Below are 27,467 nucleotides of genomic sequence, written 5' to 3'. Positions count from 1 at the left end.
CCGCTGCTACCACAGCTAGGCACTTTGTGAACACCCTGGGCGCAGAGGCGAGCCCAAAGGGTAGCACACAGTACTGGAAGTGGCGTGTGCCCAACTGAAATCGCAGATACTGCCTGTGAGCTGGCAGTATCGGGATGTGAGTGTAGGCATCCTTCAAGTCCAGAGAGCATAGCCAATCGTTTTGCTGAATCATGGGGAGAAGGGTGCCCAGGGAAAGCATCCTGAACTTTTCTTTTACGAGATATTTGTTCAGGGCCCTTAGGTCTAGGATGGGACGCATCCCCCCTGTTTTCTTTTCCACAAGGAAGTACCTGGAATAGAATCCCAGCCCTTCTTGCCCGGATGGCACGGGCTCGACCGCATTGGCGCTGAGAAGGGCGGAGAGTTCCTCTGCAAGTACCTGCTTGTGCTGGAAGCTGTAAGACTGAGCTCCCGGTGGACAATTTGGAGGTTTGGAAGCCAAATTGAGGGTGTATCCTTGCCGGACTATTTGCAGAACCCACTGATCGGAGGTTATGAGAGGCCACCTTTGGTGAAAAGCTTTCAACCTCCCTCCGACTGGCAGGTCGCCCGACACTGACACTTGGATGTCGGCTATGCTCTGCTGGAGCCAGTCAAAAGCTCGCCCCTTGCTTTTGCTGGGGAGCGCGGGGCCTTGCTGAGGCGCACGCTGCTGACGAGAGCGAGCGCGCTGGGGCTTAGCCTGGGCCGCAGGCTGTCGGGAAGGAGGATTGTACCTACGCTTACCAGAAGTATAGGGAACAGTCTTCCTTCCCCCGAAAAATCGTCTACCTGTAGAGGTAGAAGCTGAAGGCTGCCGGCGGGAGAACTTGTCGAATGCGGTGTCCCGCTGGTGGAGAGACTCTACCACCTGCTCGCTTTTTCTCCAAAAATGTTGTCCGCATGGCAAGGCGAGTCCGCAATCCGCTGCTGGATTCTATTCTCCAGGTCGGCGGCACGCAGCCATGAGAGCCTGCGCATCACCACACCTTGAGCAGCGGCCCTGGACGCAACATCAAAAGTGTCATAAACTCCTCTGGCCAGGAATTTTCTGCACGCCTTCAGCTGCCTGACCACCTCCTGAAAAGGCTTGGCTTGCTCAGGGGGAAGAGCATCAACCAAGCCCGCCAACTGTCGCACATTATTCCGCATGTGTATGCTCGTGTAGAGCTGGTAAGACTGAATTTTGGCCACGAGCATAGAGGAATGGTAGGCCTTCCTCCCAAAGGAGTCTAAGGTTCTAGAGTCTTTGCCCGGGGGCGCCGAAGCATGCTCCCTAGAACTCTTAGCCTTCTTTAGGGCCAGATCCACAACTCCAGAGTCGTGAGGCAACTGAGTGCGCATCAGCTCTGGGTCCCCATGGATCCGGTACTGGGACTCGATCTTCTTGGGGATGTGGGGATAGTTAAAGGCTTGGTCCAGTTCGCCAGCAATGTCTTTTTGAGGACATGGTGCAGGGGAACAGTGGACGCTTCCTTAGGTGGAGAAGGATAGTCCAGGAGCTCAAACATTTCAGCCCTGGGCTCGTCCTCCACAACCACCGGGAAGGGGATGGCCGTAGACATCTCCCGGACAAAGGAAGCAAAAGACAGACTCTCGGGAGGAGAAAGCTTGTCTTTCAGGAGAGGGAGTGGGATCAGAAGGTAGACCCTCAGACTCCTCGTCAGAGAAATATCTGGGGTCTTCTTCTTCCTCCACGAGGCCTCACCCTCGGTGTCAGACACAAGTTCACGGACCTGCGTCTGCAACCGTGCCCGGCTCGACTCCGTGGAGCCACGTCCACGATGGGGGCGTCGAGAGGTAGACTCCCTCGTCCGCATCGGCGAAGCTCCCTCCGCCGACGTAGTCGGGGAGCCCTCCTGGGATGTGGCCGCAGTCGGCATCGCACGCGGTACCGACGTCGGGGACCTCACCCCGGGCGATGGGCCAGCCGGCGCCACGCTCGACGGTACGGAGGCGCAAGCACCGCCGGTACCGGAGGGGTAGGGCGCAACAGCTCTCCCAGAATCTCTGGGAGAACGGCCCGGAGGCTCTCGTTCAGAGCGGCTGCAGAGAAAGGCATGGAGGTCGATGCAGGCGTCGACGTCAGAACCTGTTCCGGGCGTGGAGGCTGTTCCGGGCTGTCCAGAGTGGAGCGCATCGACACCTCCTGAACAGAGGGTGAGCGGTCCTCTCGGTGCCGATGCCTGCTGGGTGCCGACTCCCTCGGCGACCCAGAGCTCTCGGTGCCGACGCGGGGAGGGGACCGGTGTCGATGCTTCTTCGACTTCTTCCGAAGCATGTCACCGGAGCTCCCCGGCACCGACGAGGAGGACGTAGAATCCAGCCGTCGCTTCCTCGGGGCCGAGGCCGAAGGAGGTCGGTCTCGGGGGGGCTGTACCGCAGGAGCCCTCAGGGTAGGAGGAGACCCACCCGAGGGCTCACCGCCACCAGCAGGGGAATGGACAGCCCTCACCTGCACTCCACACGATGCACCACCGTCCGACGACATCAGGAGACGAGGTCCCGGTACCACCGACGTCGATGCAGCTATCCGATGTCTCGGCGCCGATGCAGAGGGCCGATGCCTCGATGCACTCGATGCACTGGCAGCCAAGGAAGAAGGTCTGGACGCTGATGACGTCGATGCACACGATGACCCCGGTGCCGATGCCGACGAAGAGCCCGAGAACAAAACGTTCCACTGGGCCAATCTCGCTACTTGAGTCCGCCTTTGTAAGAGGGAACACAGACTACAGTTCTGGGGACGGTGCTCGGCCCCCAGACACTGAAGACACGAAGAGTGCCTATCAGTGAGCGAGATTACCCGGGCGCACTGGGTGCACTTCTTGAAGCCGCTGGAAGGCTTCGATGTCATGGGCGGAAAAATCACGCCGGCGAAGTCAAAATCCGAAATGACGAATTTGGAGCACCAAAACTTTAAGGGAGAAAAATCTCGACCGAGGCCGAAAAGAGGCCTACCCCGACAACGAAAGAAAACTTACCGGGGCAAAAACTGGAAATACGGGAAGGGGCAAACGAAACCCAAGAGGGTTTCCGGAGCACTTTCCGAACGAAAAGAAACTTTTCCGAAGAAAAAACACGTCGATTAAATAACGGACGCGCGAGGTCGACTCTCCGGGGCTCACCACGGCAAAAAACACAGCCGTACTGAGTGCGGACGAAAGAAGACTGGCCGGCTCGAGCCGGTTTCGGGCGGGAAGACGGCCGCGCATGCGCGGCGGCGAGCGGTGCGCGCGAGAGCTAGCAAAGGACTTTGCTAGGAAGATTCCGATTGGAGGGGCTGCCGAGGACGTCACCCATCAGTGAGAACAAGCAGCCTGCTTGTCCTCGGAGAATAATACCTAACATTCTATTTGCTTTCTTAGCTGCAGCAGCACACTGAGCACAAGGTATCACTACAACCATTTACAAATTCTAACAAAGAATATTGTGAGCACTCCGGAGGGCGGGTGCGAGGGAAAGGGGATAGTGGTTCTTTCAGCAGGCATCATCCCCGGTCATTCAGCCCAGCTAGGAGAGCAGTGTGCCCTCTAGGGATCAAACTGCCAGGGAAGCTGTAATGCAGGAGAAAAACTGCACTCCCCAGAAGCCAGTGCAGGGTCAGCTAAACTCCCAGGAGGGGGAGAGAGGAATGACTGACTGGGAGATGAGGTCTGATCCTGGAGATGGGGAACAGCTGGTGGAGCTTGGGGAGGAGGAGGAGATGGAGTGGAATAAAGAAGAGGTAGAAGGAGAAGGTAAGGAGGAATGTATGGAGGTGGGTGGTTTGGCTCTAACCCGTGCAGACAGGGTGAGAGCTTTAGTGGCCTCAGCATTGCTCCGGTTGTGGAGGTGGGGGAAGCTGGGAGCAAAGCAGTGGGGAAGCAACTGGAAAGCACAACTTGCTACCATATTGTCTGTTCCCAAGAGGTAGTGCTGTGGAAGGTGGGAAGGGATTTAAAACAGAAAGGCATGTGCATTTTGGAACTTAAACTGTAGGAGGTGAGAGAGGAGGTGGTTCCAGCTAAATCTCCAAAACTATCTGCTGTGAAGATAGTGAGGCTGGAGGTATGGGGAGGATTTAAAACAAAAGCCTGTAATTGGAAATGAATTGAAGTTTGCTGATGGTTGGAGGTGTTTCAATAAGGCTGACATCTGTAACAATAAAGAACTTGGATTGCTCTTACTGTCGGAGTGGGACTGAGTTTCTCCGCAGCTGGCAAGGTGGAGAGAGAGAGAGAGCAAAAGTGCGGTGGCTGGCTAGGAAAGCGGACGGAAGCCAGTGAAAGCTAAGCAGGGTCGACCCCGGCTCCCACCTGGAAGGGTGACCTGGTTACAATATGCATACATATATATATATAAAATACACATACTTGCTCATCAGAGATGCAAGCAAGGCGATCAACTAGTTCAGGATTAGCTATCAAGCTCTTTATGTATTCTTCACCTGCAAATGAAAACAAGACATTTCACTCAACAGCCACAAAGGATGGTCCCCTAGAACATGGAAGGACAGAGAAATCATAATGCTCATGCTTACAAGTATATGCCGTTATCCCTGCTTCTACAGCCTTCTCTTTGTTCCTTCTGTCATTTGTTATTAGAATTGCCTGCAGTGCCTCCCCACTGTCTTTTCTTAAGTGTTCGTTGTACCATTTTATGCTGTCGGATGGCTCTGTCATTACGGTCATTGGCACTTTCACCTTGCTCTCGCTCTATGTAGTTCTCTAAAAGAAAGAGAATAAAATTCTAAGTAGATTAACTGTATCAATATATTCTGGTGGTCCACTGTATATTTAACCAGGAAATATCTCAAAAACAAGTGCAGTATTGCTCTCTAGGGGAACGTAAGAAAAATGGACATAGGGAAAAAACATTGTGTGTGGCAAGAAATCAAATAAACACTTAAACAATTCTGTATGACACTGGTTAAAGCTATGTGTCATACTAAGAAAAAGAACCAAGTCACCATAGTATCAAAGTCAAAGCTGTCTACAGCAGGCACCAATATATCTCTTTTGAACTTAAGAAACCAGTGCTGAGGATCTCTCCTGCCTCCCCAACCATCTTCTGAAGAGCAGGGTGGGGGAAGGGGAGAGGTCTACCACAGCTCCTTTAGGGTCTGACTTACTAAATTTCCCATACCGTGTCTCATCCCCCTCATTAGTCTCATCCTTCCTCTGGCCAGGTCTGCTCAACTGTCATCTGTGAACAGGAGCTTCCTGTTCCATGCACCTCAAAGTCTAAACAGCGAATGCAGAACTTTGGTGCTGGTCTTGTGAGAATTGGGACCCCGAGACCACCGGAATTCCTGCACTGCACAGCTCAAACTAGAGAACCACATGGTGTGGAGAACAAGAAGTTCCTGCTGGGACGACACACACAGCAGTTGGGCCATGATGAGCAGCTAGTCAGAGAAGACAGGGAAGGACACAACACTCTTATGGTGGGTGAGACCCAGGTAGGTGGCAGAAGTGGCTACTGTGTAAGTGTGCCCTCTTCCTGCCTGCCCATCTTCTATCGCTTAACAACTGTCTAGTGGTAATGCGACTGTATTCGATAGGGTGCAACAATTCTGCTCCATTGCCTTACAGTTTTGGGCAGCATGGGGTCAGGTGAGCTGTGGTTGCCTGCGTCAGGCAAATGGGTCCTTTTCAAGACCAAGGCAAGAAAATCCCGGGTGCCAGAGGGTAATTTCTAATCACCATGGTAACCTGGCACCTGGGATTTGTTGAGCTCGTTTATAGGATATGAAATTCTCTCCAATATTTTACGTAGAACTGAAAATGCATGGCCTGGGATTCCTGTCTTTCTCACTCTCATACAGTCCCCACCCCAATCTTTACCCAGTTTCTCTCATGTATTAATTCCTCACCTCCCCATACTCACATAAACCAGTTATCCCTAATCCCTGGCAGCTAAGGCTCAGTACATCTCACTTCTGTCTGCTGCTGCATAGCACTGCTGTATAATCCAAATCACACATGTAGGATCTCAGACTGTAATCTATGAACTTCCAGCTGGTCTCACAATCTCAGTTGTCATGAGGCGAGACCAGCTAAAAGTCCCTGCACCGTGTGTTTCACTTGTCGAGAGCCAAGCTGCATGGATTATAGGAGTAGTGGTATTTTCAGCAGCCATGAATATTAAAATAAACCACCACCATATTCCTAGGCACTAGAATGCAATTTCTAGGCATCATGGCAACCTGGCATCTGAGATTTGTTATGGTCCTAACCACAAAACTGGGCAACAGATCTATAGGAAGAAGAAAAACCCTTAAAAAAATAAATATTTTGAAACCTAGATTATATCTATATGCTCATACACAGCTTGGTGTTACAGGTATGTGGCTATAAATATGTGCAGATTTCCATTAGACTCTTGTCTTGAGAACTACCATTATCATACATGGACGACATCATGCTCCTACCTCCGACATCCTCACACCAAGACCCCAACCCAACCAGCAATGATCAGGATAATACCATTCAGACCTGAGCCTAACAAACTGAAATTCACCACCCAAAAGGACAAAAATTCTCTGGTTCCGGAATCAAGTTGATGAGGTCCCAATCTCAATAACACTACCCAACAACATCACCTTCCAAGATGAATCAGACGCCAGAGTGCTTGGAATCAACCTAGGCTCCTCCCTATCATTCACACCCCACATCAACCAAATTGGAAGAAACAATGTTTAAATTGAGACAACTTCGTCTAATCACGGCACTCTTTGATCAAAAGCCTTTGGAACTACTGGTACAAATGCTAATCCTATCAAATCTGGACTATTGCAATGCTACTACTACTACTACTATTTAGCATTTCTATAGCGCTACAAGGTGTAGCAGCGCTGCACAAACATAGAAGAAAGACAGTCCCTGCTCAAAGAGCTTACAATCTAATGCCCTATTTATTGGCATTAACTGCAAACATTAACCACCGCCCCCTCCAAACCCCCCCCCCCCCAAAAAAACAAAAACTACAGATCATACAGAGCACAGCGGCAAGGCTAATTTTCAAACTAAATAAGGTCCAGATGCACAAAACTTTAACGACCCTTTAACGAAGAAATTTTCAACCATAGCATGCATTAAAGGCCATTTTCCGACGACACTAGCAGCTAACGAAAACGGAATGCAAACGAGTCCCTTCCAATTGAAATGTGAACAATTCGCAATGCACTAACCATACCGACGATTGCAATGAATCATTTACCGTGATATATTTAACGTGAGGTCAGAGCTGTCGTTAAGGGCTGAGCTGTCATACAGACACTGCTCCCCGCTTCTCCCTGCAGCATAAAAATCCAAGCTGGCATGTTTGAAATAAAAAAAACCCACACAAACACGTGGCTCCCCGCTTCCCCCTGCATAAAATTGAAAAAAAAAACTCCAAAAAGCAAAAAAGGATCGGGAGGGGGCAAAGGCGCTTGTCAGGAGCGTCCTGTATGGACACCCTTGCCCCCCCCCCCCCGAAGTTGACGCTGCTCCCCGCTTCCCCCTGTATTAAATAAAAAATCAAAACAAAACTCAAAACTGTAGCAGCCACGGCCCCCCTCCCTTCCTCTCTATTTCTCCTTCTCCCACAGCTCCGCCTCCCGCCATCCTCCGCCCCCATGCCCCGCCCCCTGAGGTCATCGCTGCCGCTCCCCTCCTCCACCTTACCGGGCCCGCGCAGCGCCTCTCACCTCTGTGTGAAGGCGCTGCATGGGCAAGAACAGCTGATCGGCGATCAGTGATGCCTCCTCCGACGTCCTTCCTTCTTCCTGGGCCCGCCCTCCTCTGACTTAAGTAACCTACGGAGGTAGGAGGGAGGGAGCGGTGGCGACGACCTCAGGGGAGCGGGGCACGGGGCGGAGAATGGCGGGAGGCGGAGCTGTGGGAGAAGGAGAAACAGAGAGAGAGGAAGAGAGGGGGGCCATGGCTGCTACAGTTTTGAGTTTTTTTTTTATTTAATACAGGGAGAAGCGGGGAGCAGCGTCGACCTTGGGCGGGGGGGGGGGGGGGGCAAGGGCGTCCATACAGGACGCTCCTGACGCGCGCCTTTGCCCCCTCCCGATCCTCAGCTTCTTCGACGTTTTTTGGCATGCGCAGAGCAGCCAGCATAACGCTCGGCTGCTCTGCGCATGCTTTACGGGCAGATTAATGACGGGATTACACTTCTTTAATGCATTAGACTTTCGTTTACCGAACCGAACATATGGGACTTGTTTTTTTACTGCATTCTTCGTTTTTTCAACTTCAGTAAACACTTTAACATTTTTGATTTTTTTATGTATGGTTGATGCATCTGGGCCTAAATTCACTAGCGCTTCACCTTACCTCACTAAACTATACTGGTTACCAATAGCTAAAAGGACTAAGTTTAAAGTTGCCTGCCTAATATTTCAGATCCTTCAAGGCACTACCTCTGCACTCTAGATTAACATCTCATCTATATGCATTGTTCACTCCAACAGACTAAAACAGCAACAGATTCTAGCCCCACCGTTTCACAAAGGAAAATGACCTCATAAGATCTTTCTCACTCTTTTCAATGGTAAGAATCTCATTATGGAACTTGCTTCCTCCGACTAGCAGAGCGGAGAATAATTGCCTCTGCTTCCGGAAAAAGCTAAAAACCTTCTTCTTCCCAAAGACTGCAATATAATACTCATCGATGATCGATCCCCTAAACCTCTGGAACATTTAACACAGATTATAACCGTACCTTGTATCACTTTATAACACTATAGCTAACCAATAAGAATGTATTCATCCAATGTCATACCAATAAATCTGTAACTGTTGTTCCACTAATGCTGTAAAACCACACTGAACCCTAAATAGGGGATATTAGCAGTATTTAAGACCAAATTGAATTGTCTTTAAATAAGTTTGAGTTAACTCATGTGAACTCAGATATATATCACTCGAGATTCTGCTTACGATTTATATGTTTAAAACTTTTTAAGTTAAAAATCGTGAAAAACCTATTTCATGCACAGTACTTTTAAGTATCTTTCCTATATATTTACAACAGGTTCTTGCAAGATCTTATTACTATGCCAAATATTATTTATCTGGATTTTTGCTCACACCTTTTTCAGTAGTAAATATTTTATTTATTTATTTGCTACACTTGTATCCAGGGGTGTGCTGGTAAATTTTTAACAACAGGCTCTTTCTCCGGACGTAGCCAGCTCTGCAGTTGGAAGGGCCAGGAGTGGCCGGGGGGAGCAACATTTGCCTCTCTCTCCTCCCTCCCTTCGTGCGGGCACGCTAGGCATACCTTTGCTGGCAGCTAATAAATGGACTGCCACCGCTCCCAACGTCTTGCTCTGAGCAGCATGCTGGAACTTCTCTCACATGCTCGAGAAGTCTCAGCCTGCTGCCCAGAGCTGGAAACAAGGAGCGGGGAGCAGCAGTAGTCTATTTACTTGGCTGGCAGGGCTCAGCATCCCCACCAGCAAAGTAAAAGAGAATTCAGCAGGGGGCCCAAGCCCACATTTTGGGAGCCAGTTCTTAAAGTAGCCATGGAGGGCCCTACTTTAACAACCGGTTCCCAAAATTCTTAAAAACTTAACAACCAGCTCTTGCGAGCCTGTGAGAGCCTGCTCCAGCACACCACTGCTTGTATCCCACATTTTCCCACCTATTTGCAGGCTCACTGTGGCTTATATAGTACCGTAGAGGCGATCGCCAATATTGGTATGAACAAGAGTGAGGTTGTGATAAAGTTCATGCGTGACAGACAGATTTAGGAATCATAAGGAGGAAGAGTTAATTTATGTCCAGTACGAGCTTTAGTTTTGTTGTGTTGCAGAGTTGAGGCATTTAAGTTGGATCGTTCGGGTATGCCTTTTTGAACAGGTGAGTTTTCAGTAGTTTCTGGAAGTTTAGGTGGTCATATGTAGTTTTCACGGCGTTTGGTAGTGCGTTCCATAGTTGTGTGCTTATATAGGAGAATGACAGTATCAGAAAATCAAAAGAAAAATCTCAAAATGTAGAAACTTAGGGCCCTGTTTACTAAGCGCTAGAGGTGCGTTACTGCTTTTAGCGGGCGCTAACCATTAGTACGCGCTGTGTATGTGCCCACAATATTCCTATGGGCACCTACACAGTTAGCGCGCCCTAATTCTGTGCATGCACTAAAACCGCCAGCGCACCTTAGTAAAAACAGGGCCCTTCGTGTTTACTACTTATGAACTACTTCTGAATGCATAAGTATTACCTATGATGTATTACCTTCCTATGGCAAAGAAAAATGTTTCTGAGGAACATTTGCTATCTTCTCAGATTTCTATGGATAACTTGATTTGACACAATTTTTAGAAAGATCTGATTCTGCTGGTTCACAAACGACTACAATATTGCTAGTAATGATCGTGCTTGAATCTGATAGAAACTGGCTTATGCGTATGTTTTTCAAGATTAAAGATTGTGTATATATGAATTCCCATATACACACTTTTCCTGATGTTTCTAAGGCAACACAGAAAAGGCAGCAACAGTTTTTGCTGCTTCGTCCTAAAGTTCAACAACTGGGTGATCTTTTCTTCCTCTGTTTTCCTTGTAAATGTTTGATTAAAATTGGGGGTCAGAATTACATATTCTTTGACCCTCAACAATTAACTATAAGCCCTGTTTACTAAGGTGTGCTAGCGTGTGTATTGATTTTCCTCTGCATTAACAGTTATTATTATCTTATTGTTTGTAACATTTTCTTTTTCATTTGCAAGTTTATGCTTGTAAGAAATATTTGAAATTCATTAAAAACAAAAAGTATTACCTATGATGCTCATTAGTGAAGGTATAGAAATGTTTCTCAGGCTTGCTAACTACATCCTTAATTCTCTTGTAAACTGGTGCACTCCGGCTTCTTACTTCCTGAAGAACAGTCTGCAGCACGATCACATTCTGAATAATGGGATCCTCAAGTATATCGATCTAAAAGATACAATAAAGTTCAACAAGCAGACACCAAAGAAAGGTATACATCATTTTATCCTTCCTTTTTTTCTCCCTTTTGTAAAGCAATACAGCTTTTAAATCTTTCCATATTTATACCACAGACACACTGTTTGAAAAATCTCATTTGGCCTTTAATCCCACTCTTAGAGATGGTACAACCTTGAAATCTCTGAAAAAAAATCTACATCGACTCTCCTAAACTGGAACCCTTAATGTAAATAAAAGAGGGAAGCTAAACCAGTATATCAAATTAATAAAGTAAGTGTGCTAGGCTTTGTGGACTGGTAAGTTTAAACACACAATTTTGTAGATGCCTTATGCAAAAATGGGATTTGTGAATGAGCTAACTTTGTGCAAAGCCTCTCATAGACACCAGTGCACGGCACATTTAAATATCATTGTAATGAGGATATTAGCTATTCAGAACAGATTCAGAAAAGGACGCAGACCAAAAGGCTGACCGTAATGCTGGGGCTATAATGCTTTGTGGAGGTGTACAAGGTGAGCTCATTCTCCTGCAGTTAGCTTTAGTGGGTAGCTCATACCCATGTCTTCTCTTCACTGCAAACATGTAAAAACCTAAATTTTTTTCTGTATTCCATAAAGGGTAGAACTAAAAATAGAGAACTGAGGTGGAGGACTAAAAATAGAAAACTGAGGTGGAGGTGTGCTGGAACAAAGAGCAATGTTCTGGACTGTTGAATTGCATGCACACACAGGTCTGAGCACAAAAATGTATATCAGCACCTCAAGTTGCATGTGCGTACATCTGCGCATAGGCTGGAATACTGTTCCGCGCATAAATATTGGCATTTCAAAAAGTTTTATGCACAGAATAGTATTCCAGTACAGGTGCCGATACAAATATTTTGAGCTCAGACATGTGTATAAGATATAGCTATTGCTAGTGCAAACCTATGTACCCACCGCATACATTTGGTGTATGCCCTCCAATGTTGATGCTTAGTTTTCATGCCCAGTCTATTTGCATATTACTTAGTTACTGCATTGGAGAGCAAACATTTTGTATTATGTTTGCCTTAGGAAGTCGCGTGCAAACCATTAAGGCATAGCTCTAAGGAACTGGCCCCTGTGTATGAAACAAGGGGGGGGGGGGGCGATGACGACTGCCTATTCGGGCAACCAGGAGAGCCAGAGTGCCCCCACCCATCATGTGATCTGGCATTGCATTGTCTGTCTCCTTTCTGCTGCTTCTCTACCTCCCTCCTGCTGCCACCTCCATCGCTCTAGCTCTGCTTCTCAAAACCAGCAGCCCCCGAACAAAAGAAAACAGACACAGGTTACAGTCTCTATGTGTGTCCCTGCCGGCTCTCTCATGTCTGCCCCTCCAAAACAGGAAGTCAAGGTTGGTGGGGGTGAGGGCAGGATGAGAATAGGCAGCAGGAGAATGAATAGATACTGCAGTCCTGCACCTGTTTTCTTCTGTTTTCCTGTGGCTAGTCCCAGGATGCAGGACTGGCTGAGGCGCTGGGGTGGAGGAGATGCCAGATGGAAGGGAGAGACAGAGACATTGGAGGAAAGGTGGACAAGAGGTGTGAGATGGAAGGGGAGAGGGAAGAACATAGTTAAATACTGGGGAATAAGAGGAAGGGGAATGGAGGGTTGGATGATGGAAAGATGTAGGTAGACAGTAAAAAGAAGGAAACTGAAGAATGGAACATAAGAATGAATGCAAACTGGAAAGAACACCAGAATAATAAATGGAAGAAACCTGAAAAGAAAAGATCATTGTTGGGGATGGAAGTAGTGGAGGAAGTGAGCGAGAAAAACAACAAATGAACAGGAAACCATTGTAAGAAATGGAAAATAAAGAAAAGCAGAAATCAGAGACTAGGACCTACACAATTAGAAAAATTAAATGGCCAGACAACAAAGGTAGAAAAAATAATTTTATTTTTAAATTTAGCATAAAGCAGAGTGAAAGCTGTGTTAGTTCACTCTAAAGGCTAATACTGATTTTACCACATTCTCTGGCAACAAATTCCAGAGTTTAATTACACGTTGAGTGAAGAAATATTTTCTTCAGTTTGTTTTAAATGTACTAATTAGTAGCTTCATTGCGTTCCCCCTAGTCCTAGTATTTTTGGAAAGAGTAAACAAGCAATTCACATCTACCTGTTCCACTCCACCCAGTATTTTTTAGACCTCTGTCATATATCCCTCTCAGCTGTCTGTTCTTCAAGCTGTTTGAGACACATTGATCAAAAGTGCATACAGTATTCAAGGTGCAGTCGCACCATGAATCGATGCAAAGGCATTATAGCACTCTCATTTTAGTTTTCCATTCCTTTCCTAATAATTCCTAACATTCTATTTGCTTTCTAGCCACTGTTGCACATTCAGCAGGGGGTTTCAACTATTACACCTAGATCCTTCTCCTGTGTGGCAACTCCTAACCCTGCATCACGTAGCTATAGCCAAAGCCTTCTTCTTCAGGTCCTGGGGGTTTTGTCATCTGAAAGCTAGCCAAAGAATGTATTTAGTCCAATAAAAAGGTATTTCCTTATTTTCCATTTTTAATGATATCTGTAATGTAAACTTCAAAAATTGACATATTCCAATGACTACGAGGCGTATTTTCAAAGAACCTAGACTTAAAAGAGTTCCATAGTAATCTATGGAACTTTGTAAGTCTAAGTGCTTTGAAAATAAGCCCCTACATCTGCTATTTTTATGCTCTGCACAGTGCAGGGGCGGACATGCATCGTTGTTTCTCTTTTTTGGTGCTGGATTGTATGAAGAATCTGGCTTCTAAGGGTTTCAGTTAATTTTTGTCTACATATTTCTAGTTTGTGGTTACTTATTCTATACTGGGTGACGGTATATCTGTGTTCTGCCTGTGTGAAAGAGACCAGCTATTTTGCTGTGTGACTCCTGGTGCTATTATGATATAGAGCAATTCTACCTAGGCCCCGAGTGACATTTGTAAGGTTTTGTATTACTGCCTGTATCATGCAAGACAGATCAGGATGGGCTGGAGTGCAATTTGACGGCACCTCCAGTAGTTAGTATGCAAGGACAGTGCCAGGCAGACTTCGGTGTTTCAAAAATGGCAAAGAACAGGATCAAGTTAACATACTTCATATCACATTCACTGTTGGTGTAATCATGAACCGATAATGAATGTGACTATTGGGCAAGTAAGGTCCATTCAGAAATTTATGTTACCATCTTTTATGTTACAATATTATTTAAGATAGTAAGTGTTGAATCACTTTTAACACAATTAAAGAAACTGGAATTTCAAGTTTTGACATCATACAATTAGGAAAAAATTTGCCCCCTGAAGCAGGTGCAAGCCAAAACTGCTACCATATTGCCGTTGTATATGTTTTTGTCCAACTATTGTTAATACTGTACTTTGTGGGTTCACACAAGGCTATGGAACTGCCTCTCTCTTTGCCGTTATTTCACAATATGCTTGGTAGTAGATTTTGGAAATGGATTTAGCTTGTATATACACAGACATATTTATATGCCAAAATTCAGCGACTGATTGATTTATTTATAACACTTACAGGGGTGTGCTGGTAAATTTTTAACAACAGGCTCTTTCTCCGGAGGTAGCCAGCTCTGCAGTTGGAAGGGCCAGGGGTGGCGGGGAGGGGGGGGGGGGGGAGGGGAGTAACACTTGCCTCTCTCTCCTCCCTCCCTCAATGTCTTGCTCTGAGCAGCATGCTGGAACTTCTCTCACATGCTCGAGAAGTCTCAGCCTGCTGCCCAGAGCTGGAAACAAGGAGCGGGGAGCAGCAGTAGTCTATTTACTTGGCTGGCAGGGCTCAGCATCCCCACCAGCAAAGTAAAAGAGAATTCAGCAGGGGGCCCAAGCCCACATTTTGGGAGTCAGTTGTTAAAGTAGCCATGGAGGGCCTTACTTTAACAACCAGCTCCCAAAATTCTTAAAAACTTAACAACCAGCTCTTGCGAGCCTGTGAGAGCCTGCTCCAGCACACCACTGGACACTTATATCCCACATTATCTCAAATAGGATTCAAGTTCCATATGGATCACAATATAACAAAAATAGAACTGACAAGGCGTTTTGATTACATAGAACAAAGTAAAAAAAAAAAATAATAATATATATATACACATACAAAATTATTAATAACAGCATCATATGAAATCCTCATAGGATGCCACATTTCCCCGTTTAAGGCTGGAGATTTTTGGCCAATCCTGGTTTTGAAGTAGTGTGGGATTTGTAGTGCCTGATCCTTCTCATTAAAATCAGTACTGCAGTCCCATAACCCTATCGCGATGGGCTAGCCAGAAATCATAGCCTGTCTCAAAATCTCCATCCTAGAACCGAATAACTTGGCATCTCTGAAAATTTCACCTGTCGGACGTGAAGTTGGAAAGCCATGATCCCTTTTGCCTGTGGTCCTGGTATGCAAACTATATGCCACTCAAAAATAAGGCACAGATTAAACAGAAGAAGCTGCCACACAGCCATCAGCTGTATTTATGTCAAGTATCTGGGTTCCATACCTGGTGCAGAAGTACGTTGGTGTCGGGCAGGATGTAGTGCGGCTTGCCACACAGCGCACTCTCCACAACGGGCTCCGGCTGTAGCACAGGGTTCTCCTGCGGACATGTGGCGCACCCCACGCAGCCACACCAGATATCATCCCGTAGATAATGCTCCCGCACAATCTTGAGCACTCCACCTGAACGCGTCTTTTTCACGAACGTCTTGGATTTTAGCATCTCTCTTTCTCCCCAAAATGTTTCCCAAGAAAGACGGAAGAAAAGTCCGCTCAAACACTGAATTCACCTCCCCATTAAGATGAGAAAGAATCAGCTATGGTACAGCACAGTAGTAGTTTTTTTGGAGCCACCATATTGAGCATGCGCATAGTCACATGCTGTGCCAGTATGGAAAGCGAGAGAGGGCAAACTTAAAAAGTCACTCTTCTCAATCAAACCTCCTCGGCATTTACAGAGGAGTATCTCGCTTGGAAGATGTGTACTTAATATTTACATCAATTTGAGATTGTTAATCTTTAACATAAATGTTCATTTAATCAAAACGAAATAAAATGTAAGCTCTGTACCTATCTTGGTAGTCCGTTTGACGGTCCCATGAAAGTGCTCCCAGCTGGAGAAAGCGGAAGTGAGGTATGCAATGACTGTCGCGAGGAGGGAGGGCGTTTGTTTTGGTTTTGAGCGTTGGGCGCGCGGGCTGCGGAGCGGCATGAGCTTGGAGAGTGTAATTGTAAATGAGCTGAGCTTCTGGTTCCTTTATTGTGCTACTAACAGGGTAAGAGAAGGAAAAGGGTTCGGGTTGTTTTCACGGGTGGACAAGTTGTAGCCTGCTACTCGCCTGGTGACTGTTTCAAGTTTTCTGTGGTTGGCTGGCGTAATTTAGTGAGGAGTGTTGCAAAGGATATACTGGAGGCTGAGGCAGGGGTTGCATTTCTGGCTTCCTAGCAGATGATTTCAGTACAGTCCGTTTGTATTGACCACACCATGCGTTTTTTCTTCTGCAGTGCCTTCCTTCTTACAGATACTTGTGACCTGGTTTAACCTCTGTTGGAAACAGGATACTGGCTTAGATGGACCATTGGTCTGACCCAGTATGGCTATTCCTTTGTTCTTTTGTAACCGTCCCACACAGGCCAGGCCAGTGCAGTAGGGTTACCATATTTTGTCCTCTGAAAAAGAGGACACATGTCACGCCCCCTGCCCCACCCTCACCACGCCCCCTGCCCCGCCCACACGTCCCTTTCGGATCACCACGTTCTCCGGCAACGAATTCCAGAGTTTAATTATGCGTTGGGTGAAGAAAACCTTTCTCTGATTTGTTTTAAATTTACTACACTGTAGTTTCATCGCATGCCCCCTTGTCCTAGTATTTTTGGAAAGCGTGAACAGACACTTCACATCCACCTGTTCCACTCCACTCAATATTTTATATACCTCTATTATGTCTCCCTCCCCTCAGCCGTCTCTTCTCCAAGCTGAAAAGCCCTAGCCTCCTTAGTCTTTCTTCATAGGGAAGTCGTCCCATCCCCACTATCATTTTAGTCGCCCTTCGCTGCACCTTTTCCAATTCTATTATATATTTCTTGAGATGTGGCGACCAGAATTGAACACAATACTCAAGGTGCGGTCGCACCATGGAGCGATACAACGGCATTATAACATCCTCACACCTGTTTTCCATACCTTTCCTAATAATACCCAACATTCTATTCGCTTTCTTAGCCGCAGCAGCACACTGAGCAGAAGGTTTCAGTGTATTATCGACGACGACACCCAAATCCCTTTCTTGGTCAATAACTCCTAACATGGAACCTTGCATGACGTAGCTATAATTCGGGTTCTTTTTTCCCACGTGCATCACCTTGCACTTGCTCACATTAAACGTCATCTGCCATTTAGCCGCCCAGTCTCCCAGTCTCGTAAGGTCCTTCTGTAATTTTTCACAATCCTGTCGCGAGTTAACGACTTTGAATAATTTTGTGTTATCAGCAAATTTAATTACCTTGCTAGTTACTCCCAAATCATTTATAAATATGTTAAAAAGCAGCGGTCCTAGCACAGACCCCTGAGGAACCCCAGAGTAAAGTATATCATAGACAAGGTAAAACACCAGAAATATTAAGGAATAAGAGGCTGTTTAGAGTCTTGTCTCCAAAGAGTTTCATTCCAAGAGGCAGGAATACACTGTCCAAAATCTTCTACTGCTATTTTCATAAATATTTCTATATCTTTCCGTTTCACCACAATTCCAGGATAAGTTGGTAAAGGTGTCACAGTCATTTAAAAGAATTTCAGAAAGTTAAAGAGGTGCTTAAAATGAGGTTCTCAATGACGTTACAGGTATACTCTTTATCTAAATCTTTAATTGTCAACCTTCCTTTTAGAGCTGGGGAACATTACAGAGAAATAACAATGAGTAATTGCCTCCCATTTCACATTAATCTACCTATGTGCACAAGTACACATACAGTTTTGTAAATATATGCATGCATTAATGTGGAGACTCTACCTCTTACGCTCCTGTAAATGATAACTTCATTCTTAAAGCTGCTGTCACCGAGGCACCTCTCGTCCAAGAAAAAAAAAAACCCCAACAACACTCTTTACTATTCCTGCAATTGGAAGAAAACTCAGATACAGGAGTTCAAAGAAAAGCACAAGAAACGATAGTTTGAAAGCCAGTCAGTCAGAAGTGCCGCCAAAACCTGAGCTGAGCAACTTCTCCTATAAGGCCCTCCCTTTAGGGAATCTGCAAATCAAAGGCAGCTCAGGAAGCCCTTTTCGGAGAGGAACAGAGCTCCTTATTGATACAGCTTCTGTCTGCAGCACGCTGCCTTGCCAGGCTTTCAAGAAGAGATCGTATTACAGGAGCGCATTTCTCCCTCACAAGACTGCAGACCGTGGACGGAGGGAGGGAGGAGGATCATTATTTACAAACATCAGCTGAGTGGGGCAGGCTGGCAAGCACGCTGCACGTCGCTTGCATGCATAGGCAGGAGGGACGGTGTAAAAGCCAGATCTGCGGGATCCTCGGGATCCTCCGGATCTAAGTACTACCTTAAAGCGCTCCTTTGTTTTGACGGCCGCACCGATCACCAGTCGCATCGCTGCGAAGCGGAAATACGAGTTGGATCCGGTTAGGAGGACGACGGATGGGAGGAGTCAGGACTAGTCTCATAGAAGAAAAAACCCGGACAAAGCCAGCAAATTAACAAATCCGCCCGGACTCCCGACAGTGCCCTCAAAAAGAGGACATGTCCGGGGAAATCCGGACGAATGGTAACCCTACAGTGCAGTAGTACTGAAATTGGTGGAAAGTCAATATTTTCACCATCCTTAACTTGAGACTTTATGTCAGGTCTCACAATCACATGTGTGTTTGATCAAAGCAGGGTCTTAGTGGTATCAGACTTTTTCCATATTACAGTAATGGATCAGCCATTTCCCCTAAGGGATACTCGGACAAATTGAAAATGTCTTATAGTATATCCCCCCTCCCCATCTGTACATTTCAATAACTTTATCTTGGAGTTCTTTCTGCAGTTCTGTATTTGGCATGTTTAGACATTAGCTTCAATTTTATACTAGAAGCAGCTTGATTCTTCATTCAGAAGTATTGGAATTGGAATTACTACAGTGGACACATGCATAGGAACCATCTATGTGGGTGTTTGAGCTGTGTCTAGGGAGAGGTAATTTCCACTGTTGGGTTTAGCACACCAAATAATTCTGAAAAGTTAATTCCTATGGACACTTGTAGGTTTTATTTAATTTATGAACCTTTGTTAAGTCAAGTTTTGAAAATGAAGTTAATTTTGAATTTGCTATGACAGAAGGTGTGAAGGCTTATGGAAGCCTAGTTTCTTGTTGTTCATTATTGAAATGTAATTGGGATTTTTACTGCTCAAGAAGGCACTGCCTAATATATGCCTGGGATCAGAGCAAACCCTGCACATAATAGATTTGTATTTATTGGGAGCAGAACCTGGGACTGGCATACACCAGGAGTCTGGGGACAATTACCACACAAACTGCCCTCTTCTCTCACATAATACGTCAGATTACTACAGTTGATGAGTTCTGAACCAATTTGTTTACTTGAAGTCTTTTGTTATGAAATAGTGGAACAATGAGTAATTTAGGCAGAGGCAATAAGCAAACTATTCAAAAAGTCTCTAAGCTCTTTCTGGCATATTCTCATTAGGAGGAGCAACTCTCTTTCAAGTACTGTATCACTTATTATCTATCAAAGAGAATGGTCACTTGTAGTGCTAGGAGTCTCAGGGTTCTTGAGACTCTGAAACAAGTTGGAAAACAAGCTGGTCCTAGGCTGAAGTGGTGTTCCCGGGAGGCTGATTGCTGCAAATGGTTTCCAGGACCTTAATTGCAGATGTGGAAGGTCCTGAATACCCAGCTATAAGAATGGGTGCAGTTGATTCCCTGTTCTTACTAGTACCCAGTATAGTTCAGAGGAAGTGGCTTCTGATCAGTGTATTTGTTCTTATACTTCTCTGTGCAGACTATCCTGGTTAGGGTAATCAGGTGTTGCTATAACTTATATTGTATGGACTTAATTGACTAGGACTCTCAGCTAGAGGACTGTCCCCTTTACATTTGTGCTGAGATGTAGGAAGGTGAATCAAAGACAAGGATTTGACTTCTGTACACAGTTCTATTTTCCTGAGTAGTCCCATACCAATTTCCTGCTCTGATTAGAGTACTGGAGCACAGGATGCTCCTGCCTTCTAGAATATGTTTAGTGCAGGTCAAGTCAAAAGAACATGCTCCTTCCCAGCACCTACTGTTGTCACTTACAAAGTCCAAATTACACTGCTTTTAGTGGGGCTCTGTGGAATTCTCAGACATCCCTACTGCAGAATTCCAGGTTCTCTATAGAAATATTCAAAAAGTATTCTTTCACGTTAAGGGTAGACTATGTGTGTATATCAGTCAAGCTCTTTAACAGATTTTGACTTAGACAACAGAATGTGAAAAATGCACAAGGGTAAGAAGACTCAGAATGCCCCCTCACGCCACCAGTTTTTCATTCTGTACTTCTCTCCCCCTTCTCAGATGGATGTTCATATCATTAGGAGCATGGATTTCCAGCCATGGATTTGCCATGCTTTGTTTTGCAGTGTCAAGCTAGATGCAAAGCACTGATAAGGAAGACTAAAAGACAATATGAAGAAAAACTTGCTGTGAAGACAAAAACTCATAGTAATACCTTGTTTACTTCTCGCAGAAGCAGAAAGCCTGTGAGGGAATCAGTGGGACTGTTAGATCATGAAGGCGCAAAAGGGGCGCTCAGGGAGGACCAAGGCCATGGATTCTTTACTTCAGTGTGTACGGAAGAAATTGTAAGAGATCTACCTGTACCGGAAATGACTTTCAAGGGTGAAGATATGGAGGAACTGAAAGAGATTCAATGAACCTGGAAGACGTACTGAGCCAGAATGACAAGTTAAAGAGTGATAAATCACCAGGGCCAAATGGCGTACACCCCAGGGTACTGAAAGAACTTAAACATGAAATTGCTGATCTGTTTCTTAGTGATCTGTAACCTGTTGTTAAAATCATCCATAGTCCTGAAGATTGGAGGGTGGCCAGTGTAATGCTGATTTTTGAAAAGGGTTTCATGGGGGATCCGGGAAATTACAGACTGATAGGCCTGACTTCACTGCTGGTGAAAATAGTGGAAACTATTATAAAGAATAAAATTACGGAACACATAGACAAGCATGGTTTCAGCCAAGGGAAGTCTTGGCTCACCAATTTGCTTCATTTTTTTAAAGACATAAATAAACATATGGATAAAGGTGAGTTGGTTGATGTAGTGTATCTGGATTTTCAAAAAGCTTTTGACAAAGTTTCTCATGAGAGACTCTTGAGAAAATTAAAAAGTCATGGGATAAGAGGCAATGTCCTGTGGATTAGGAATAGGTTATTGGACAGAAAACAGAGGGTAGGATTAAATGGTCATTTTTCTCAATGTACTGGGATTGGTGCTATTTAACATATTTATAAATGATCTGAGGTGATTGAATACTTTTCTGCCATCTGCAAATTTAAAGTTGTCAAAACGCATGTGGATTGTGAAAACTTGCAGGAAGACCTTAGGAAACTGGAAGACTGGGCATCTAATGGTAGAAGAAATTTAATGTGGACAAATGCAAAATGATAAACATTGGGAAGAATAATCCACATCATAGTTACCTGATGCTGGGTTCCACCTTAGGAGTCAGCCTGACCCTGTTGCAAAGTAGCTGTTTTAGATCCTGTAAGTCAGTGGTTGTTAACTAGCAAGGTGGGCCTGAGAGTTTCATCGATCCGTTCAAGGGATGTGGGAACCAAAAAAGGTTAAGAACCTCTGTTGAAAGGCCTGCTTTAAAAGTTAGGCTGTGCTGCAATTGGACTTCCCTGTTCAGCTTGCTATTTCGTGTTTTTGGTTTCTTTCTAGTTTGTAATAGCAAAGTGAAATCATATTTGAGTATCTGTATAATTATTTTTCTAAGCCCAAAGTAGAGGTGAACGAAAACCTGAGTTTTTATTTTTGTATATTGTTTTTTATTGAATGTTGCTCAGTGAAATTGGTCTAGTGGTATATTTTTGTGTGTGTGTTTTTTTTTTTTCTTTCTCTATGCCTCATTTTACAAATGTAAGAATGAATAATAAGGTAGTAATGGATCTTAACTCATTTTCATACTTTTTTTTAAAGTGTGAATTAAAGTATAATATTCCAAGTGATATGCATGTATGTTTGATCAAATTATCCCACTTTTGTTCCAGCACCACTGGCTTTCTGTATTTTACAGAATTCATTCAAGATCCTGGTACCGGTCCACAAAGCCCCCAGTACTGATTTTCCTCTCCTTATTTCACACTTTCCTCCTATACTGTCATAGTTCCTTCAGGGATGCCTGCTAGATTAGAGTTGACAGACATAATGCATTCTTTCTTATAGTCCTTGTCCTCTAACATAGTAGATGACGGCAGAGAAAGACCTGCACAGTCCATCCAGTCTGCCCAACAAGATAAACTCATATGTGTTACTTTCCTCTGGAATGGCTTGTCCAATTTACTTCTGCTGAGATGTACAGGAAATTCAGGTCCCCTTTTACCAAAACGCAGCAGGTAAAAGGCTGAATCCTTTTTTTTTTTTTTTTAAAGGAAATGCCATGTGCTAAGCACAGGGATTGGCACGTAGCCATTTTGTGGGGGAACACTTACCGCCACCTAGTTAGGTGATGTTAAGGATTCCTATGGTAACCAGGCAGCGATTACTGCTGGGTAAGCCCCAGCACTACAAAAATAAAAGATAATTTTGTAGCGCTTGAAAATGGCATGGGGTGGGAGCTACCGCTGGGCTTCTGTGGTAGCTCAGCAGTAGTTCCAAATTGTCGCACACCAAGCCCAATGGCATTCAGCAAGCCCTTTCTATAAGAGTCCCTCAGAGCGGGTTTCAAAAACTCCTGATTTTTCCCTTGCTTTCAATGGGTTGTAGGCTGGCCTGAGCTCAGGTTGCGCAGAATGATTATGCCTGCCTCCTCTTACCCTTTCTATTGTGTAGGTTGTCCTAGTAAGTTTATGGCGTTCATATATGCTTTCTAAGGGCAGTAATAAGCATGCTCCTTTAGTATAAAATTATATTTTCTATTATATTAATATTTATCTTTATATATTTCAGAACTTGATCTATTTTGTATCCCAAAAGGTGGCCAGAAAGTTCGCCATTGAAACATTGACTTGTACAGAAAGCTGAGATGTCACGGAAGATCACCAGAAAAGTGAATGTCTCTAGTTCTCTGGAATCTGAGGATATTAGCTTGGAAACATCAGTACCTACAGATGATATTTCTTCATCTGAAGAAAGAGATGGGGGCACCAAGGTCACCAAACAACTGATTGAGAGAAAGGAACTGCTCCATAATTTGCAGCTGCTGAAAATAGAACTGTCTCAGAAAACTCTGATGATTGACAACTTGAAAGTCGACTATCTAACAAAAGTACAGTAATTTGAGGAAGAAAGTATTCTGTATCTAATCTTCAGATCTTGTGTGGAAAATTCTATCAATAACAAATTAATCATAGTAAAATGTTTTCCCTCTCGTTTTGGTTCATATTTGACTAACTTTTTTTTTTTATTCCATGCTTTCATAGTTGTAGTTTTTAAGCATGTTGTTTAGAAAAATATGAATGAGACATGACTATTTACTTTTAGCAGTAAATTCTGAATAGCTTTCCTAAGAAGTTTTGGGAAATTGTGCATGAAGTGCCCAGCATACATTTGCATACTGCCAAATTCATTAAGAGAAGGAGAGGAATTTGGGGTTTAGCTCACACATTTTCGGTAATAGCTCAAGGTGTAGTAGGTCCTTTGTGGATTTAAAATTTAAATGTCTAGCTGAATCAATAGACACAAGGAATGGCAGTGGAATTTGAACCTGGCTTCCCTGGTTCTAGTCTCACTACTCTAGCTCTAACCATTAGGTTACTCCTCCAGTCCTAAAGCTGTGTTGGCCAAATTAATTCAGCAAAAAAAAAAAGAGAGCCTGGTGAATAGAAGTCAGGTCCCTACCACTACAGGAAATCGTTGAGTCCCAGTGATGGTGCCTAGTCTTGCTTAATGGCTGAGCCAGCCCTGCCTCTTCCAGGCACACCAGTGCTAATCCTGATACTAATGTTGTAATTCCTTTTGCTGTCAAAAGGAAAGTCACTCACCTCCTTACCAACATTTTTACTGCTATCAGAATGGCATCTTTAAGTGCATGTTTACACTGACCCATATGCGAGTCATGGTATGAAGGAGCTGATAGTCTCTCTCAGAATGGTAGTGCTGTCTTTCTGTTGGAGTTTCAGAAATGTGGTGGAACCAGCCAGGGAAGGTGGGGGGGAGGGGGGTAAGATGAGAGAGGTGGAACCAGCCAGGGAAGGTGAAAGGGGGGGGGGGGCAGATGAGAGACAACATATTTTTGAGGCTTCTCTGTGTGGGGAAGTACTTAAGACTAATCAAAATACTAGGAAGTAGGACTACTTGTGGTATTGATATGAAACTGTGTTTCCAAAGTCCGGTCCGTGAGTACCCAGGCAGTGCATGCAAATCTATCTCATGCATATTCATTGTGGATATCTTGAAACCCAGACTGGTTTGATGTATCCCGAGGACTCTGTTGAGAACCCCAGGGGTAGAGGGATGGTGCAATGGGGACTTGCATTAATCCCTTTTCTGTGCCTCAGTGGAGCAAGTTTTTGGGTACTAAGGGCTTCTTCTACAAAGCCACACTAGCGATTCCTGTGCGACAAATGAGAGGAAACCCATAGGAATTGAATGGGTTTCCTCTCATTTACTGCACAGGAATTGCTAGTGTGGCTTTGTAAAAGAAGCCCTATGTGGGATACCTGAAAATTAATCAGGGAGGAAAATGATTACCTAATCACCATACTTGCTTAATTTCAAGTGCAGCTGCAATTGCTAGATTTAGCACACTTTTTCTTTTCATTGAAAAATCAGTTGTGCATAGTGTACTCATTAGTACCTGTGTTAGTACTTGTGCTTTTTAGTGAATTGGCGCTTAAAATAAATCTCTCTACTAATTTATGTCTGCATTTTTGTTCTAGATTGAAGAATTGGAGGAAAAGCTTAATGATACACTTCATCAGAAACAATTATTATCTTTACGTCTTGAAAACCAGTCTAAGATACAGCAGGAAGATGCCAGGTGTGAAGGAGAGCAGGACTTTGCTATAATGGTTCTGTTTAAACTATGCTGAGAATGTTCTGAAATAGTGGGATTTGTATGTTTGTATCCAGCAAGAAAATCCCCCAATCTTCCAAAAATGTTAGGTTTCTGTTGAGCCTAATGAGGAAATTGGGGGTCAAAATATTTTTCTTAAAAAATACAGAGAAAGAATGTGATGACAAATATTTTTCCAATCAAAGAGGAATCATACTTAACTGGCTGCATTGCTGAAATGTGGTTCTGGTTATAGGTATATACAGTCTATAAAAATCCATATTTACCAATATTAAAAAAAATTATTAAGATACAAAGATGAAACACCACTGAAAAGACAGCACCTAGCAGTGGATATTGTTTTGGAAGACTCCTGCTTCAGGAGTGAAACTTTATTTATTTGTTGCATTTGTATCCCACATTTTCCCACCTCTTTGCGGGCTCAGTGTGGCTTACAATATATTGTGAATGATGGAAATACAATTTGTACAATTTGTTACGGTACTGTTATGGTTACAATACATTGTGAATGATGGAAATACAATTTGTTACAGTACTGTTATGGTTACATAGTGAGGAGTTATGTGAAGACAAAATCAGAATATCATTTGGGAAAATAGAACAGTGGAATGTATCAATGGGGAAATGATAGGGTGATAGAATGTAATTTTGGAAGTAGAACAGTGGAATGTATCAATGGACAAAATATCATTTGTGGATAGAACAATGCAGTGTATCGATGGGGAAATGATAGGGTGATAGAACAATAGCAAGAGAGCATTAGGGTATAGCAATTTTATCTGAGGGTAGAGTTTTAAGTGTGGTGAAAGTACGGGGAAGAGAATTCAGAAGAGAGTGTATTGATGCATTTCTATTAGTGTGTATGGAATTCATGTGTTCTGATCCTTGCAATAGATTTTTTCGAACAGATGAGTCTTCAGTAGTTTGCGGAAGTCGGTTAATTCGTAGGTCGTTTTCAGGTTGCGTGGTAGTGTATTCCAGAATTGTGTGCTCTTATAAGGGAAAGTTGATGCATGCAGTACTTTGTATTTTATGCCTTTGCACTTTGGGAAGTGGAGATTGAGGAAAGTTCGGGATGATCTTTTAGCGTTTCTGGGTGGTAGGTCTATTAAGTCAGACATGTATGCAGGGGCTTCACTGTGAATGATTTTGTGAACCAAGGTGCATACTTTAAAGGTGATGCATTCCTTGAGTGGGAGCCAGTGTAGTTTCTCATGTAAGGGTTTTGCACTTTAGTATTTTGGCTTTCCAAAGATGAGTCTGGCTGCTGTGTTCTGGGCAGTCTGAAGTTTCCTCAGTATTTGCTTTTTGCAGCCTGCGTATAGTGAATTGCAGTAGTCCAGGTGGCTGAGTACGAGTGATTGCACTAGGCTGCAGAAGACAGATCTTGGGAAGAATGGTCTTAGTCTTTTCAGTTTCCACATGGAGTAGAACATTTTTTTGGTTGAGTTGTTCGCATGAGTCTCAAGTGTTAGGTGGCGGTCAATGGTGACTCCAAGGATTTTTAAAGTTTCTGAGATTGGTAGATTTAGTTTAGGTGTGTTAATAGCGGTGAATTTATTCGTGTTGTATTGGGAGGTAAGTATGAGGCATTGAGTTTTTTCTGCATTCAGTTTCAATCGGAATGCATCTGCCCAGGTGTTCATGATGTGTAGACTTCGGTTGATTTCGTTGGAGATTTCATTAATGTCTTGTTTGAAAGGAATATATATTGTTACATCATCGGCATATATGTATGGGTTAAGGTTATGATTCGATAGAAGTTTTGCCAAGGGAATCATTAGGTTGAAAATGGTTGGTGAGAGGGGGGATCCCTGCGGTACTCCACATTCAGGTGTCCATGCAGCAGACGTAGTTGAGTTTGATGTGACCTGATATGAGTGCTGGGTTAGGAACTCCTTGAACCAGTTTAGGACAGTGCCTCCGATGCCAAAATATTCAAGTATGTGTAATAGGATTCTGTGATCAACCATATCAAAGGCACTTGACATGTCAAATTGTAAGAGGAGTATGTTGGAGCCGGTTGCAATCATTTGCTTAAATTTGGTCATTAGGGTAATTAGTACTGTTTCTGTGCTGTGGTTTGACCGGAATCCTGATTGGGCATCATGCAGTATTGAGAACTTGTTGAGATAGTTTGTGAGTTGTTTGGTTACCATCCCTTCGGTTATTTTGGTTATTAGTGGTATGGATGCAACTGGTCTGTAGTTAGTTATTTCGCTTGCGTTTTTCTTTGTGTCTTTGGGTATTGGGGTGAGTAGAA

General features: G+C 44.2%; 2 protein-coding genes across 5 annotated transcripts in view; one reads left to right on the top strand and one right to left on the bottom strand.

Moving 5' to 3' along the window:
* The window catches only part of DIS3 (DIS3 homolog, exosome endoribonuclease and 3'-5' exoribonuclease), an 80,540-nt gene extending 64,752 nt beyond the window's left edge, over positions 1-15,788 (bottom strand). The window contains 6 exon segments of the mRNA XM_030200620.1: positions 4,356-4,429; positions 4,523-4,647; positions 4,649-4,709; positions 8,665-8,666; positions 10,759-10,916; positions 15,453-15,788. Of these exon segments, the coding sequence (XP_030056480.1) occupies positions 4,356-4,429; positions 4,523-4,647; positions 4,649-4,709; positions 8,665-8,666; positions 10,759-10,916; positions 15,453-15,671 (639 nt within the window). The 5' untranslated portion in view covers positions 15,672-15,788.
* Positions 15,789-15,898: 110 nt separating this feature from the next.
* PIBF1 (progesterone immunomodulatory binding factor 1) overlaps positions 15,899-27,467 on the top strand; it is a 245,362-nt gene continuing 233,793 nt past the window's right edge. The window contains exons 1-3 of one of the 4 annotated variants that reach the window (XM_030200619.1): positions 15,899-16,082; positions 23,137-23,455; positions 25,068-25,168. In XM_030200619.1, coding sequence (XP_030056479.1) covers positions 23,213-23,455; positions 25,068-25,168 — 344 coding nt within the window. In that variant the 5' untranslated portion in view covers positions 15,899-16,082; positions 23,137-23,212. Of the gene's footprint in view, positions 16,083-16,138; positions 16,291-23,136; positions 23,456-25,067; positions 25,169-27,467 lie in introns of those variants that run through there. The other 3 variants (XM_030200618.1, XM_030200616.1, XM_030200617.1) reach the window with 3 other exon arrangements.

This window comes from Microcaecilia unicolor, chromosome 4 (assembly GCF_901765095.1).
Source record: "Microcaecilia unicolor chromosome 4, aMicUni1.1, whole genome shotgun sequence".
NCBI classification, from domain to species: Eukaryota; Metazoa; Chordata; class Amphibia; order Gymnophiona; family Siphonopidae; genus Microcaecilia; species Microcaecilia unicolor.
The sequence above is the reverse complement of the archived record's forward strand: the minus strand, read 5'-3'. Positions and strand labels throughout refer to the sequence as shown.